The following is a 13,568-nucleotide window of genomic DNA, read 5'->3' as shown; positions in this document are numbered from 1 at the left end:
ACCGTATGTGCGCGTTTGTTACCCGGCAGCGAGGTATGACCAGGGGTCCAGAGTAAGTGGATGCGGGGAGGTGTGGTTGGTGTATTTTGCGGGATCTGTTTGAGAATTTGGTGCGCCGCTCTCGGGATGCCATGTCCTGATAGGAATGCCCGGCATGCCTGTTGCGTGTCCGTCAATATATACACTTGCTCTTAGTTCCTCTTCCTCGCAGTTCTTAGGCGCCCATTCCTACATCAAGCAACGGCATTCCTTGTATAACAAAGCGAACGAGTGCAGTGGATGAAAGAGCGAATGCAGAGCGCAGCAAGAGGTGCAAAAAGTGGCGAGAGCAAACATAGTGCGAAGGGGGAAGCGGAGGAGGATGGTGCAGCAGAAGCATCAGGCGGAAAGCGGAGGAGGAGCGTATGCAAAAGCGTGAGAAAGAAGAGCATAATGCGTATAGCAGAAAGTGGAGGAGGAGCGTATGGCAAAAGCATGAGAAGAGCATAGTGCGTAGCAGAAACTGCCCGTGTTGTTTATGTGTTCTCTTCCGCTGTCCCCGTCTTTATTTGCGGTCAATATGATATGGAGGAGGAGCGTATGGCAAAACTGTGAGAAGAAAAGCGTAGTGCCACTGAAGACACTCTGCAGCGACGGCCGCTACTAAATGGCACCAGAGTACCGCACCGTCGTCTGTTCGCCAATGACTTCTTTATCTTTCTTCAGTCACTGCTTTTCACCATCTAACAAATGTTAAACATACCTCGACACATGACACTCCTGCAGGTATCAGAAGCATTTCAAATGTTATTGATAGATCTATCTATTGTCTGTTGTCACCAAACCTTTTTGTAATCTGATTATATGTGCTATGCAAACTGTGTAGTACTTTCTGGAAGCCACGCAGGCACCAGCTATTACATTGGAACCTTCAACAAGTCACGTATGAAAGCCAGCGCACTTACCCACAGATCAAATTTTCAGTAATCACTGACTCTGCTACATGTCTCTCTCAAATTCTTTGCTTCAGTATATCATGAAATGAAAACATGTATAGAGCTGCACTCAAATTTTGCATTAGGAAGTATTGTAGTCATCGGTGAATTTTTTTCAAAATTTTTTTTCCTTGTTTGAGTATGAAATTCTTTTTTGTCCTGCCAAGAATGGATGTCGACGGGAGATCTACAGTGTACCACATTTTTGCACATATAGCCCACTCATGCTTCTCTAATTAAAACTGTGAAAAGCAAAACAAAAGATAGTTCTATATTTGCATAATTCACACAGACAGCCTTATAAAACAATTAAATCTATGACAATCTGCCCTTATGGCACATGTGTTTCTCTTGGATGTCAAATCCCATGAATCACTCAGTTTTCACAACCGTTACTTGAGGTGGCTAGCAGTCTTGGCAATGACAAAGCACTTAGTCACTGTCCTCGGGGAACTTACTCTGAAGGCAGCCTGGCAAACTCAGTTGTTTGAACTTTAACAAAAGTATGCCAGAGTAAGCCAAATGGAGTCCCAGCTTATGAAGGGTGCCCTCGATTTGGTTGCGGAAATTTTTTGCTCTACTCCACTGCAGGCACGGTAGACAACATTACTTCATTGCCAGCTTAATGCTGTGTGTTTCCATTTCTTTGGCACTGCAAATATGTCAAACTATGGGGACACAATATAAGCCGCAAAGACCCTGCTGTTCTTATGCATCACTCAGAACTTATGCTACTCTTTGACCTTTGAATATATAGACTAGATTTGTTTGCTTTTCTTTCAGTATTATATTTATTTGCATATTTTCTGTGTGCATGTGTTTCATGTGCTCTTCACATCATCTCAGTTACCTCAATCTGTGTGCTAGCCCTCTGTGCAACAGGAGTGACACCTTCAGCTTTTGTTCAACGCCTTCCCTCTTGCTTGTCTTCGCAGGCATCATTAAAAGCAGAAGGTGGACGAGGCAGCCCCACGGGAGAACAGTTGCTCGAGGCTTTCTATGAGGAAGAACGCAGCCCCTCCGCAGCTGAAGAGGACAACAACTCGGAGGAGAGCAACCTTAGCGGGCCTCCTCCTAACATCCACCCCCAGGTGACCTCTGACATTGCCACTTTGACACGAGAGCAAGTGCTTGCTTTTGTTACATTCAGCTCGTGTTTTTTTTTTTTTTCGTGTGTGTGGAAGAGAAAGCTTGCAGAGTTGGTCATAAATGAGGTTGCACTGAATTAATAGTGTGATGGGCTAAATTGCGAGAAACGTTGGGCAGTTTTAAGTGATGCGGTCTTCTTTGCTGCTCAGTCAGTATTTTCAGATTTGTTTGTCAGAAGAAAAGATTTCAGTTTCACCTGAAGTGTGAAGCATAAGCAGTGATAGCTAATGCATTTCTACGTGGAGCAAGACTCACATTGTTTCCTGCAGTGTCAACTGCTGAAATGCACACAGGGTTTCATGACCAGTCTGCTCAAAGCATTTTGCTCTTTTTATCCATGAAAAATACACTACCATAACTGTTCACTGCTTCACTGTGTCTATTCAATAATATGGTTGTGCGTTCACAGGTGAAGAGCACCATATCTGACCCTGCAAGAGGGATCCGCCTGACCATTGCGTTACGGAGGCCTCCCAGCGAATCGAAGCAGCCGCGCAAGAAGCGCCCCCCAGGAGCAAGTCCACATCGCGAGCCCCCCTTCGAGGTTGTTCCCTGGACTCCCGTGCCACGTAAAGCCACCATCAACATCTGCTTTGAAGGTGTGTGCTGTGGCTGTCATTGAGAATTATTAGTGTGCATGACATGGTTCAGCTCTAATTTCACCATATAAACCAACATCCATGTACCACTTTCTGCTTCATTGGAGAGACTTTGTGAAGCATAGATGTAATTGAGAATGTCAAGAGACACAGCCAGGAATGGCAGCATTGGCAATGATAACTTGCAACGTGATCAGGCATGCTAAGAACATTCTTGTCCTGCATGACCCTTCAATATACCGTATTTACCCGCGTATAACCCGCCCCTGCGTATAACCCGCACCCCTAACTTTGAACTCGGCGGAAAAAAAAAAAAAAACTCGCGTATAACCCGCACGTCTACCTGAAAAAAAAAAAATGAGCGCTAGAAAGATGAAACTCACACTCAGTGATCATTTCGTTTTCAGAACATTTATTCAAACGACCGCCACCACGTCACTGGTTATCCGATTCTTAATCGTCGCCGCTCTCACTACTGCCATCCGAGGCTTCATCGCCACTGTCAAAGACGTAGTCGTCCTCGGAACCATCCAGACTATTACTGATCGCACATTTTTTAAAGCTTTTGCGCACCAAATCGGCCGGTATCGCTTTCCACGCATCCACGATCCACTGGCACAGCAATGGAATGTCAGGCCTTCGCACGCGTCCCGTCGGTGTGAGGGCGTAAATGCCGTCGGCCATCCACTGGGCATACAGCCGCTTCACGTGTGCCTTGAACGGCTTGTTCAGGCACACGTCGAGTGGCTGTAGCATGGACGTCATGCCGCCAGGTATTATGACGAGGTCGGTGCTGGTCTCGGCAAGGCGAGCCTTCACCGCATCAGTGCAGTGGCCTCTGAAGGAATCTAGTACGAGCATCGACCGGCGTGCCAGCAAGGCACCTGGTCTTCGCTCCCAGATTACTCGAAGCCAGTCACCGACTAGGCCACTGTTCATCCACGAATTTTCTTCCGCACGCACAACGATTCCTGGGGGCAGTGGAATGCTAGGTAGCGTCTTGCGTTTGAAAATCACATACGGGCGCAGTTTCGTGCCGTCAGCCAAAGCGCATAGCATGACTGTGCAGCGCAGCTTGGCATTTCCGCCGGTCAGCACGCTGACTGATTTGGAGCCCTTTTTTTCCATGGTCGTGTCCATCGGCATCTCAAAGTACACAGGTGTTTGATCAGCATTTCCCACCTGAGACAGCAAATAGCTGTGCTCCTTCCGAAGTGCGATCACATATCGTTGAAAGTTCAACAACTTTTCCTCGTAGGCTTCAGGAAGCCGCTGGCACATGGTTGTTCGCCGCCGCATAGAAAATCCATGTCTTCGCATGAAGCGCTGAAGCCATCCACGGCTTGCACGAAACTCACGTGGAATGTTCAATTCCCGGGCCAACTTCAGGGCTTCCATTTGCGCCATCTCAGTCGAAACAGCGTGGCCACGACTTCTCTGCTCCTCAATGAACTTCGCAAGCTGCGTCTCGAGGTGGGGGTACGCGCCAGTCTTCGGACCCCGAAACGCTCGCCTGTTCCGGTTCGTTGCTTCGAGACTCTCTTTTTTCTTCCTCCAGTCGCGAATGCACGACTCGTCGACGTCATGCTGTCTTGCAGCAGCTCTGTTGCCGATTTCTTCGGCAGCGGCTATAATCTTTAGCTTCTCTTTCGCTGTGAAACACTGCCGTCGAGTCGCACTCATGATGCCAAAACAAAGCAGGCAAACAGTGCAAACTGGGGTAAGTACACTAAACAGCGCCTAACGCGAGGCTCAACAATGCTGGCCTTTCGTTGGCCCTTCATCGGCTTGACAAGCGTCGATGACGATGGGGATGGCGGACTACACGGGGAGACCGCCGCACATTGCGGTGAAGCCGACCCCCCCCCCCCTCCCAAGGAAAAAATTCGCAGATAACCCGCACCCCCACTTTTTAAACGCGTTTTTTCACATTTTGGTGCGGGTTATACGCGAATAAATACGGTAATAATAATAAAGAAAGACACAAAAATACTTGTGTGATGGTTAAATCACTGGTGACATGTTTTTCCTAGCTGATTAGTGGAATGCAAATGGCCATTGCCATAAAAGTTGTACTTTTAACCTCCCCTACCCGGATCTCCTGATTTGGTATATATATAATTTTCTAATAGAAACTGAATGTTTAAGAAAGCAAAGTTGTGAAACTATTTGTAGTTGTCCAACACATAGCCACGTAATCATCTCTCCCTTTGAGATCAACACTCCACACACCGTGCTTTGAAACTGGGCTGAATAGTGACGAAACTCCCTTGGCTGCATCTGTTCAGGCACTGGCTCACATATGAACCTCTCAAAAGGTGCCATTTCATGGCGCCCGTTTAGTCATACCATGTTTGTGGATTCCTGTTTTGTCCAGAATAAATCAAAAGTGTGCATTGTCTGTGATGATGCCAGACAAAAAAAAAAAGTTGGTTTTACTGCAGCAGAACATTGGTGCCATCTGTAATTGACAGGGTGAAACATAGTGTGCACTGTATTTCACTATACTGTAGAACCCCGCTGTTACGTTCCTCACTGCTGCGTTTTCCCGGCTGCTACGTCGCTTTCGTCCAGTCCCGGCATAGCTTCCATAGGATGCAATGTATAAGGAACCCCGCTGTTACGTAGTAGCTGTGAAAACGTTCCCTCGTGATGCGTCGCAACCCAAACCCGCCTGGGCTAAAGTAGGCAACGCGCTCCAACCACCATTTTGGCTTTTGACGAGTTTTGACCGGGCTTGGCTATTGAACTGGCTGCAAGAAGCCGCACGCCAGTTCGAGAGGTCGCCACTAGGTGGCCATTCGTGAAAAATGCTCTATCATCACTGTGATTACAGTCACCGCATGGTTTGTTGGGCGGGTCGACTCACGGAGGAAGGAAACTCGGGAGAGGCCCTGGCGTCACTCTTCAGGAAGCTATAGCTAAAGAGAAGCCGGAAGTTGGCGTTGCTCCGCCTATCGGGCCAGCTCTCCTCTCTTGTTTACTTTTCTCGCGAAACCACGCAGCGCTAGCAGCGCTGCGCGCAACCCGGCTGCTCGGACGCGCGCGCTCCGCAGCAATACTAAACAAACGTTAGCACGTTAGCATGATTACGCCAAAGAGGGCAAAATTTCCCGCGGATATTCATTTGTCCGTTGCCGTTGCCTGGCGCGGTGACGACAAGGAGCACGAGCCGCGTGATGCCGGGGAGTTGCCAAATCCTAGCTTTGGAGAAGCCGTCGCGGCTCTGGACCTCCTCCGCAGGTACGTCGCACCTCACAGCGACGCTGACAGCAATGCAGCCTTCCAGGCTATTGAAAAACGTGTGGTGATTTCTAGCGAGCGAAAGAAACTGCAAGCCACCATTCTAGACTCTTTTTAAGTCCTAAGCGCACTCTGTGGAAATAAATTGTCTATAGTTGAAGCTGCACTTTTTTCATTCATTTTCGGAGCTTTCCTCACTGTTGCATTTTCCCGGCTGTTACGTTTTTTTTTCCTCGGTCCGGTGAAAAACGTATGAACGGGGTTCCACTGTATTACAGTAAGAAGTAGCACCATCTGCATGATCTATGTGTTTTTTTGTGTGTGTGTACCTGAAGTCATTGCATCTGACACATGATTCTTATTTATTCTGGGCTGGACAGGCTAGTAATGCTCCCAAACCCGATATAAAGCTGCATGCAGCAGCAAATGCCACCTCTGATTGAGATTTGAGCATGAAGAATACATTAGCTGTGAGAGTTAGCCTCCCCTATGTACACAATATATCAGTGCTTTGCTGTGACCACATGCACCTTTCCTTGCCGGACAACTGCAGGTGCAACACCAGTGGTGCGCCCGACACCAGAGCCGCCGGCACCAGCAGAGGGCGAGTGGCGCACAACCCAGCTGAGTCGGCGCATGGGACGAGTGGGGCGGGGAGCACGGAGACGGAGAGCGTACCGGGATAGACACACTGGTGCCGGCGTCGATGCAATACTCTGAGAGCACCTCAACAGGGTGCGCTTTAAAGGTTTCAGCCATTGCTGAGCTACATTGTCAGTGCCCACTAATGTAGCTCAATAGTTGCAGAATTTTGCTGCTTAACACAAGGATCACAGGTTTTGATACCTGGCTGTAGTGGTGTTATGGGGGTGGAATTCAAAAATGCTTGTGTATGATACATTGAATGCATGTTAAAGGGACGGAACATATAAATACCCCCAAAAGATTTTTTTTCTATCTAAATGTGCTAAATGCATCTAGTATAATCAACAAAAACTCACCGACAATTACGATACTCCCTAATGCAGGTCTATACATGTTTTCATTTTACTATAAATAGAGGCAAAGAATTTGAGAGGCATGTAGCAGAGTCGGCAGTTGTCGAAAATTTGATCTGCGGCACAAGCGTGTTGGGTTTTATACATGACTTGTCGAATGTTTCAGTGTAATCGCTGGTGCCGCGTAGCTTCCATGAAGTACTACAGAATTTGCGTCATGTATACAATCAGATTACAAAAGATTCGCAAACCATGACAATCAAAACAAGAGCGAACGAAACCACGCCAAGCAAACCAAACAAACACGAGCGAGAGCTGACGCAATACAAGTACAAGATACAAGTACCCATCGAGTGGTTGGGCAGGTCCGCATGACACCAGCTTCCCGCGCGCACATCGCTGAAGGGGCCACTCTCATTGGTCTCTGCCATTCGTGGCTGGCATCTTTTGCTGTGCTCGTTTGCTCGGTTACGATTCCACCGATGCCTATGCTCATAGCAAGAACGGGTGCCTAAGATCTGTGCTCTAAAAGAAAAAAAATAGCTTGCAAAAATTTTTCAAGGAACATGGCAGAAACCAAGCAGGAAACTGGAGGTGGGTGATGTGTAGTACATTTCATTTTCTTTACATCACATGTGTGATATCCCTGCAGCTGGAAATCTTGCATTGGTCTGTCTTCTGTGACCATGCTTTCAAAAGAAAGAAAGCTGTGTCTAAAATTTCTTCCTCGTACTGTGTTTCTGCCTATAAACGAGCAAATTGCATTCACTACCTGTGACTCAGTGTTGGCCAAGGGCATTTAGCCAGAAACTTCGTACTCAATACCAAAACTCTGCAAGATAATTTTTTCTTTGCCTATTGACAACAAGCACTCGTCTATAAAAGGTTATAGGAAACTCTAATTCAGTTCAGTCTGATAAAGCATTTTTCTAAGACTATTTCCGTCAAATTTTGCTGTTATAGGTTGATTATCAGAAGAGAAAGTGAAGGCCTAAGTTCCATTTTACAAGTTTCCCGCTAAAACTCCAAAACCAGTGCATCACTGTGACATCATGGTTTTCGAAGTACAGTAGACATCGGTTAAGTCAACGGTAATTAATTTGATTTATTGGTTAATTTGATCTAGACTAAATGTCCTTGCCAGCTCCCATACCCAAAGCTCTGTTATTTCAATCTCAAAATTAGCTTTTGCCGGATAATTCGAAAGTGACTGGTAAGCCTCGCCGCAATACAGCCGTGTTATGCGGTGAAGCATACCAAGACTTGAAAGAGGCCACCATCTCGATCCTTACACAGCTGCGCACATGCCGTGTTCGGTCAGATTGCGAGCACTTAGATGCCTAATAAGCCTACTGGCAGCCATGTGGTGATTTGAGCCCTCATATCACCCGCCATGCATACCTCGTAATGGAACCGTTAACGGCGCCTAGTACATGTTCCTTAATTTTACGCATACATGTTCCTTAATTTTACGCACAAGCACGCTCCGAAGCTCCGTGCACCGAGAAGCGGAGAAAAACTGCTTGTGTTTTGTGAAAACTAAACAAAAGGAAAATGGTAAAATAGCACTCCGAAAGTCGAGGGGATGTTCAAAGCCAACAGATGAGTCGGGGTCTATACAAAACTTTGAAGGCATGCCTATTATTGGGTATCTCGGTGCTGTGATTGGAGACGGCGCATGTGCTATGTCCTGTGCCCATAACAGCGGCACCTTCATCCGCTTGGTATGCTTCCCCACAAAATACTCCTTTATTGTGGCGAAGCGGACTTTAAAGGCAAATACTGTTATGTGAATCAACAGCGTGTGCCTGCATTTGTTTTTAATTGTTGTCAACAGTTTAATTCAACCCGCCAGATAATTTGAACTGGACCGAACTAACAGAAGTCGACTGTATTTGGGCAGTTGGGGCTTAGTAAAAGTTTTTAGAAGTTTAGTCTTTGGCTTCTTTAGAATACAATATAGTCATTGTTTACCACTAAAGAAATGCCTATGCTTTAGCAGACAGACACCGAGTATACCTTACCAGACACTGTCAGAATCCATAGCGTCAGGGTGACCTAGTGCAGGGGAATAGCAGCATAGCCAGGGGGTGGCACACTGGGTACGTGCCCTGTGCCCCCCCCCCCCCCCCCCCCCCATTGAAATTTCTGGGCCTGCCTAGCCTCCTCATCCTCCCTGTCCCTGATCAAGTTGGTGCCCCCTGCTGGAGAACATAAAGGCAACATCGCCATTTGCGTTCGTCGTCTTTTCATGTTATAGCTAGGCTTACATATTATTTGCATTTAAACAAGTGTTTTGCGCAAATACAATGTAGTTGCAGTTCCGCGCTTGTCCTGTCTGGTTATTCCTTCTCATGGTTCGCACTGTCCATTGCCATGATTTGAAAGACCATTGCATAACAGGCTAGCAGTCTGTGCAACACAGCAGCAACATTCTGAGCAGTTTATCCCACATTTAGGGATGTCACCTTTTTGTTCACTACTGTATTATGTAACATAGCACTGTTGCACATCTGTCTTACATTTTTGCATCTTTTCTGGCTCACCAAGCAGCTTCTCAAAATAAGAGTGAGTTATTTGGTATTGTAGAAGGGAAGTTTACAAATGCAGCTTTCATGATTTTTCTCTTTAGTGTCTGCTTAATGCTTTCCCTACAATGAGGAAAATGGCCATATTTTGTAGGTTGCACTAGATTTTTTTCTGAAGAAACTATCATACTCAAAACTTGACGCAATGCATGAAACCAAAATAGGATGAATCTGATCTTCAGGCATACAACATTTATTAACAAGATTTATGCTATATGAAATATATAAATTGCCAAACACAGGGTTGTGGAATAAAACTGAACGACACTTGTAAAGATGTGCTTGTATCTAAATACTTTTTCGAAATATACGAAATCATTTGCTATTTAATAGCCATTGTCTGTGAAGAAATAAAAATTTGTGCTTGAAAAGTACCATACTTGTGCTGCAAAAATTTAACTACAGTTGGACGTGCCATGCAGCAGAGCAGTTCCTTGATGTGCAACATCAACTTTGAAAGTATTGGAACGTTTAAATTCTTGCAGTAAATTCTTTTCTGCTGTCATAAAATTTTTTGCAGTTTTGTATGTTTCCTTGTTAGCTGACTAGTGCTGAACAGCTTCAGTTGCTGGAGAAGCATTAACTAGCAGCGCATCCTGAAATTATGGGTTGATTTCCATCATCGTCACACTCAGAATCATTGAGATGAAGAGGCAGCATCCCCTAACTCACTGTTGCTTGAGCCGTCAATAAAATCAGCTGCAGACGCAGCATAATTGTGAGATCTGCAATGTTTCAGAGTGCATGCCGCTTCCACAGGTGTCCATTTTTGCTTTCAACTTCAACGAGCACACACATGTCATCGGATCCCGTTCAAAAATTGCTGCCAAGCGGGAAAGAGCCCTTTATTCTTCTTGCTCATTGCATACTGTGGGCCTCAACTTTGGTAGCTTTGATGCCACAATGTTTATTGTGGCATAATGTTTAATGTGTTGCCAACAAATGAGGTTTTGTTCGCCTGCTCCTAAGCTCACATACTATGTGACACCTGCACTGAAAAAGGATGTTTTGCATCCACCACTGTAGCAGTAAGCAGTGCTGGCTAACGCTTCCAGGGCTAATCTTGCGCACGTACACAAATACCCAAGAAAGTGGATCGTGGGATGGCTGCCATGGTAGCTCAGTTGATGAAGCACCACATGCATAATGCAGCAGTTAATTCAGCTCCCCACTTGCAGCATGTTGTCCTTTCGTCCACTTCCATTTTTCTTCTCCTAATTATGTATTTCTATGTCGACTTCATTGTTTGTTATATGTTTCTAAGCAAAAAAAAAAATTTTGCCCTTCGGTTCCCCTTTGTCGTCATGCTCAGCCACAACCTGTCAGACGGAATTTAGTTAGAATAGCATTTGACTGCTTTAATTCGTTACCTTAAAAATAAGTCTCGGAGAACAGAGGGTTAAATGATTGTGCATGTGTTCAATTCTCTCCAGATTGTCCTTGACTTGAGCAGCACACAAAAGACATGGGACGGAAAGAGGGAAGGCAACGCACCTCCGGAATGAGCCGCGTTACCAGCTGGACCAGTGCCAACTGCAGAAGAGCTTTGCCATCAAGAACTTTGTCACTGGCAAGAGCACTCTAGAACAGATCTCCGTTTCTTGAATGCCCCTGCAGCTGTATTGTTCAGCACTCTGAAATCTGTCATGCCCAGCTTCTCCGTGCGAGGCGCAGCTATGCCAACTCCATTGAGCCCATCTCCAACTTGCGCATAAGTTGATTAAAGGAGCACTGACACCCAAAATTTGGATAAGATTTTTTCTGCTTTAATAAGTAGCTAATGACCCAGTAATCACGGCGCGAAACCTCATTTACTTCAGAGCACGTCCAACTTTCAGTTTCAAAATGCAACGAGATGGGCCAAAGAAGGCATATAAACTCAACTGGGCACGTGATCGCAGGAACCTCTGACGTATACTCTGATGTGCACGCTGGCACACGAGCTTCGTGTTGCTAGTTCGTCTGCTACGCCTGCACATGCTTTGTAATGTCTTCGCTACCATCATCGTTGTTTTCGTCCGGCGGCAACAATTTCCTGCAGGTGGGAGTCGCCGCTATATTAGGATTGTTCCCCACCTGCAGCAAGTTGTTTTTTCATCCACTTTCATTTCCATTAATTTATCATTTATTTATTTCATTTATTAAGCACAAGTGATTTCCTCTACGTTGCCCTTGGTGTCAATGTTTGTTGGCTTCTTATGATATGACTAATAAAAATCTGGCCCCTCAGTTAACCCTCTTTCTTCTCATTTTTAACACATAACAAGAACAACAGTTTGAAGAGTTAGCATGAATGTTAGATGGAGTGCAATAGGAACCAGTTGAATGTACCAATAGCTTGCTCTTTGCGTAATCATTTCGTAAAAGCATGTTTATTTCACTGTACTGCTAATGGTATACATAAATCACTCATACTAGAAAATAAATGGCTTCATAAACTAATTGAGCCATCGGGCATAGCAGGCCCGGTGAAAACGTATTGCCCATGCTGCCCATCTAGAGGGCTTGCGGTGCAAGGGCGACTGTTGGCGAAGGCAGCATGGCCGTGGCAGATCCTGCCAGTGGAGCTGGCAGACTGGCCTTGCAGGTCCACTGCTGGTCTTCCAGGCACAGGACGCGGCTTCCAGAGACCACCAACAGTTGCCCGCCTGCAATATGAGGCGCCAAACATTATCATTTTTACTATCTTGCTGGGAATCGAAGGCTGGCCATGCAACCAAACGTGGCCTCTGAGATTTGCCATCGCCACTCTGCCCGATCTCTCAGGTCATGAACCAAATGAGCTAGTTCTGTGCCAATCTGCAAGGTGTAGTAATTTTCGTGAAAAAAAAAAGAAAAAGTTGACATCTACTTCAATGTAACTCAAAAATAAAAACTACGTACACATTTAAATGTGTTTATGTGGGGTCGGGGGGGTCGGCATTGATTAGTTCCCATGATTCATGTGAGGGTTAGCTCCCGTGCGCTTATGCTCTAAAGCTTTACACCCTTTGAGCTTGTCCCCAAACAGTATAATAGTCGCCTGTCTTGCATGCATTTCTTTCATTTAACTGTGGCCTCCAGGATCAGACGGCACGCCCAGAGGTCATGATTTAACATACCACACCCGCTGCTTTCCCATAGAGAGAGGTGTCATTTGAGTGCAGTTTATAGACAGTCGTCGTTTGGGGACAAGGTGACAAGCCTCAAAGGTTAAGATCTAGTAGCCCCTTGCTTCGAAGAGCATTAATACTACGATTTCATTTTGGTATTTGTTGGCAGACTGACGGGCACTTGTGAGGTTTATTCGATTCAGCCAAGTTTCTCTGCACCTTCTGCACCTTTTAACGATGCACTGCACCTAGGCCTTCGATTCCCTGAGGTGCCCTATAGTGGAGGGTCAGGATCAAAGAAGCGCTACTTCTGCAGCCCCAGAAAGAGCGTGGCTCTACCAATCAACAGCAGTGTCCTATGGATGGTACTGGCAAAGGCCCCAACAGCCCCACATTGCCGAGTGGTTAAAACAGTACCGTTCTTGCAGGATCCGTTGCTAGCAAACTGCTAAACGCAGAGCATCTGTTCCCTGTGGCCTGTGCGCATGCGCATCTGCTGCACGTGCCGAATTTCCTCTCTGATGACCTGGGGGGGGAGGGTGTTATTCTTTAAATGTCCACCTAGTGGACATTTCCATTTCGTTTGCTCCTGAAATGCTGATTGGCTTGGTTCGCCTGTCTCCTGACGCGTGCCTCAGCCTAGCCAATCCGAACTTCAGCGGCAGACGAAATGGACGTGTCCACTAAGTGGACACTTACAGAACACCCACGCCCATAATTGGCAGTTAGAGTGCAGTTGAAACTGGCGCTTGGGCAAATGCTTCTTGGTGAATGTGAAGCAGTGCTAGCATGCGCAAGAGTATGGTGTTCAATGTGTGTAATAGGTGCAATGAACAGCCTTCTTGGGCCCTTGCATACTCTGCATTGCATACTCTGCAGCCTGCATCTGGGTGTTCAGCTTCCCAGGATGAACGCTGGAGACACG

The 13,568-nt window shown here is 46.2% G+C and overlaps 2 protein-coding genes across 4 annotated transcripts in view; one reads left to right on the top strand and one right to left on the bottom strand.

Annotated features, from left to right (window-relative positions):
* The window catches only part of LOC142563656 (TAF6-like RNA polymerase II p300/CBP-associated factor-associated factor 65 kDa subunit 6L), a 32,595-nt gene extending 20,815 nt beyond the window's left edge, over nt 1-11,780 (top strand). For 2 of the 3 annotated variants that reach the window (XM_075674241.1, XM_075674242.1), the window contains exons 11-14: nt 1,910-2,065; nt 2,533-2,722; nt 6,519-6,700; nt 10,985-11,780. In XM_075674241.1, coding sequence (XP_075530356.1) covers nt 1,910-2,065; nt 2,533-2,722; nt 6,519-6,685 — 513 coding nt within the window. In that variant the 3' untranslated portion in view covers nt 6,686-6,700; nt 10,985-11,780. Of the gene's footprint in view, nt 1-1,909; nt 2,066-2,532; nt 2,723-6,518; nt 6,714-10,984 lie in introns of all 3 variants that reach the window. The other variant, XM_075674243.1, reaches the window with a different exon arrangement.
* A 92-nt stretch (nt 11,781-11,872) lies between these two features.
* LOC142563655 (uncharacterized) overlaps nt 11,873-13,568 on the bottom strand; it is a 67,845-nt gene continuing 66,149 nt past the window's right edge. The window contains exon 10 of the mRNA XM_075674240.1: nt 11,873-12,199. Within this exon, the coding sequence (XP_075530355.1) occupies nt 12,048-12,199 (152 nt within the window). The 3' untranslated portion in view covers nt 11,873-12,047. The remainder of the gene's footprint in view (nt 12,200-13,568) is intronic.

The sequence above is a fragment of the Dermacentor variabilis genome, chromosome 11 (genome assembly GCF_050947875.1).
Source record: "Dermacentor variabilis isolate Ectoservices chromosome 11, ASM5094787v1, whole genome shotgun sequence".
Lineage (NCBI taxonomy): Eukaryota > Metazoa > Arthropoda > Arachnida > Ixodida > Ixodidae > Dermacentor > Dermacentor variabilis.
The sequence above is the reverse complement of the archived record's forward strand: the minus strand, read 5'-3'. Positions and strand labels throughout refer to the sequence as shown.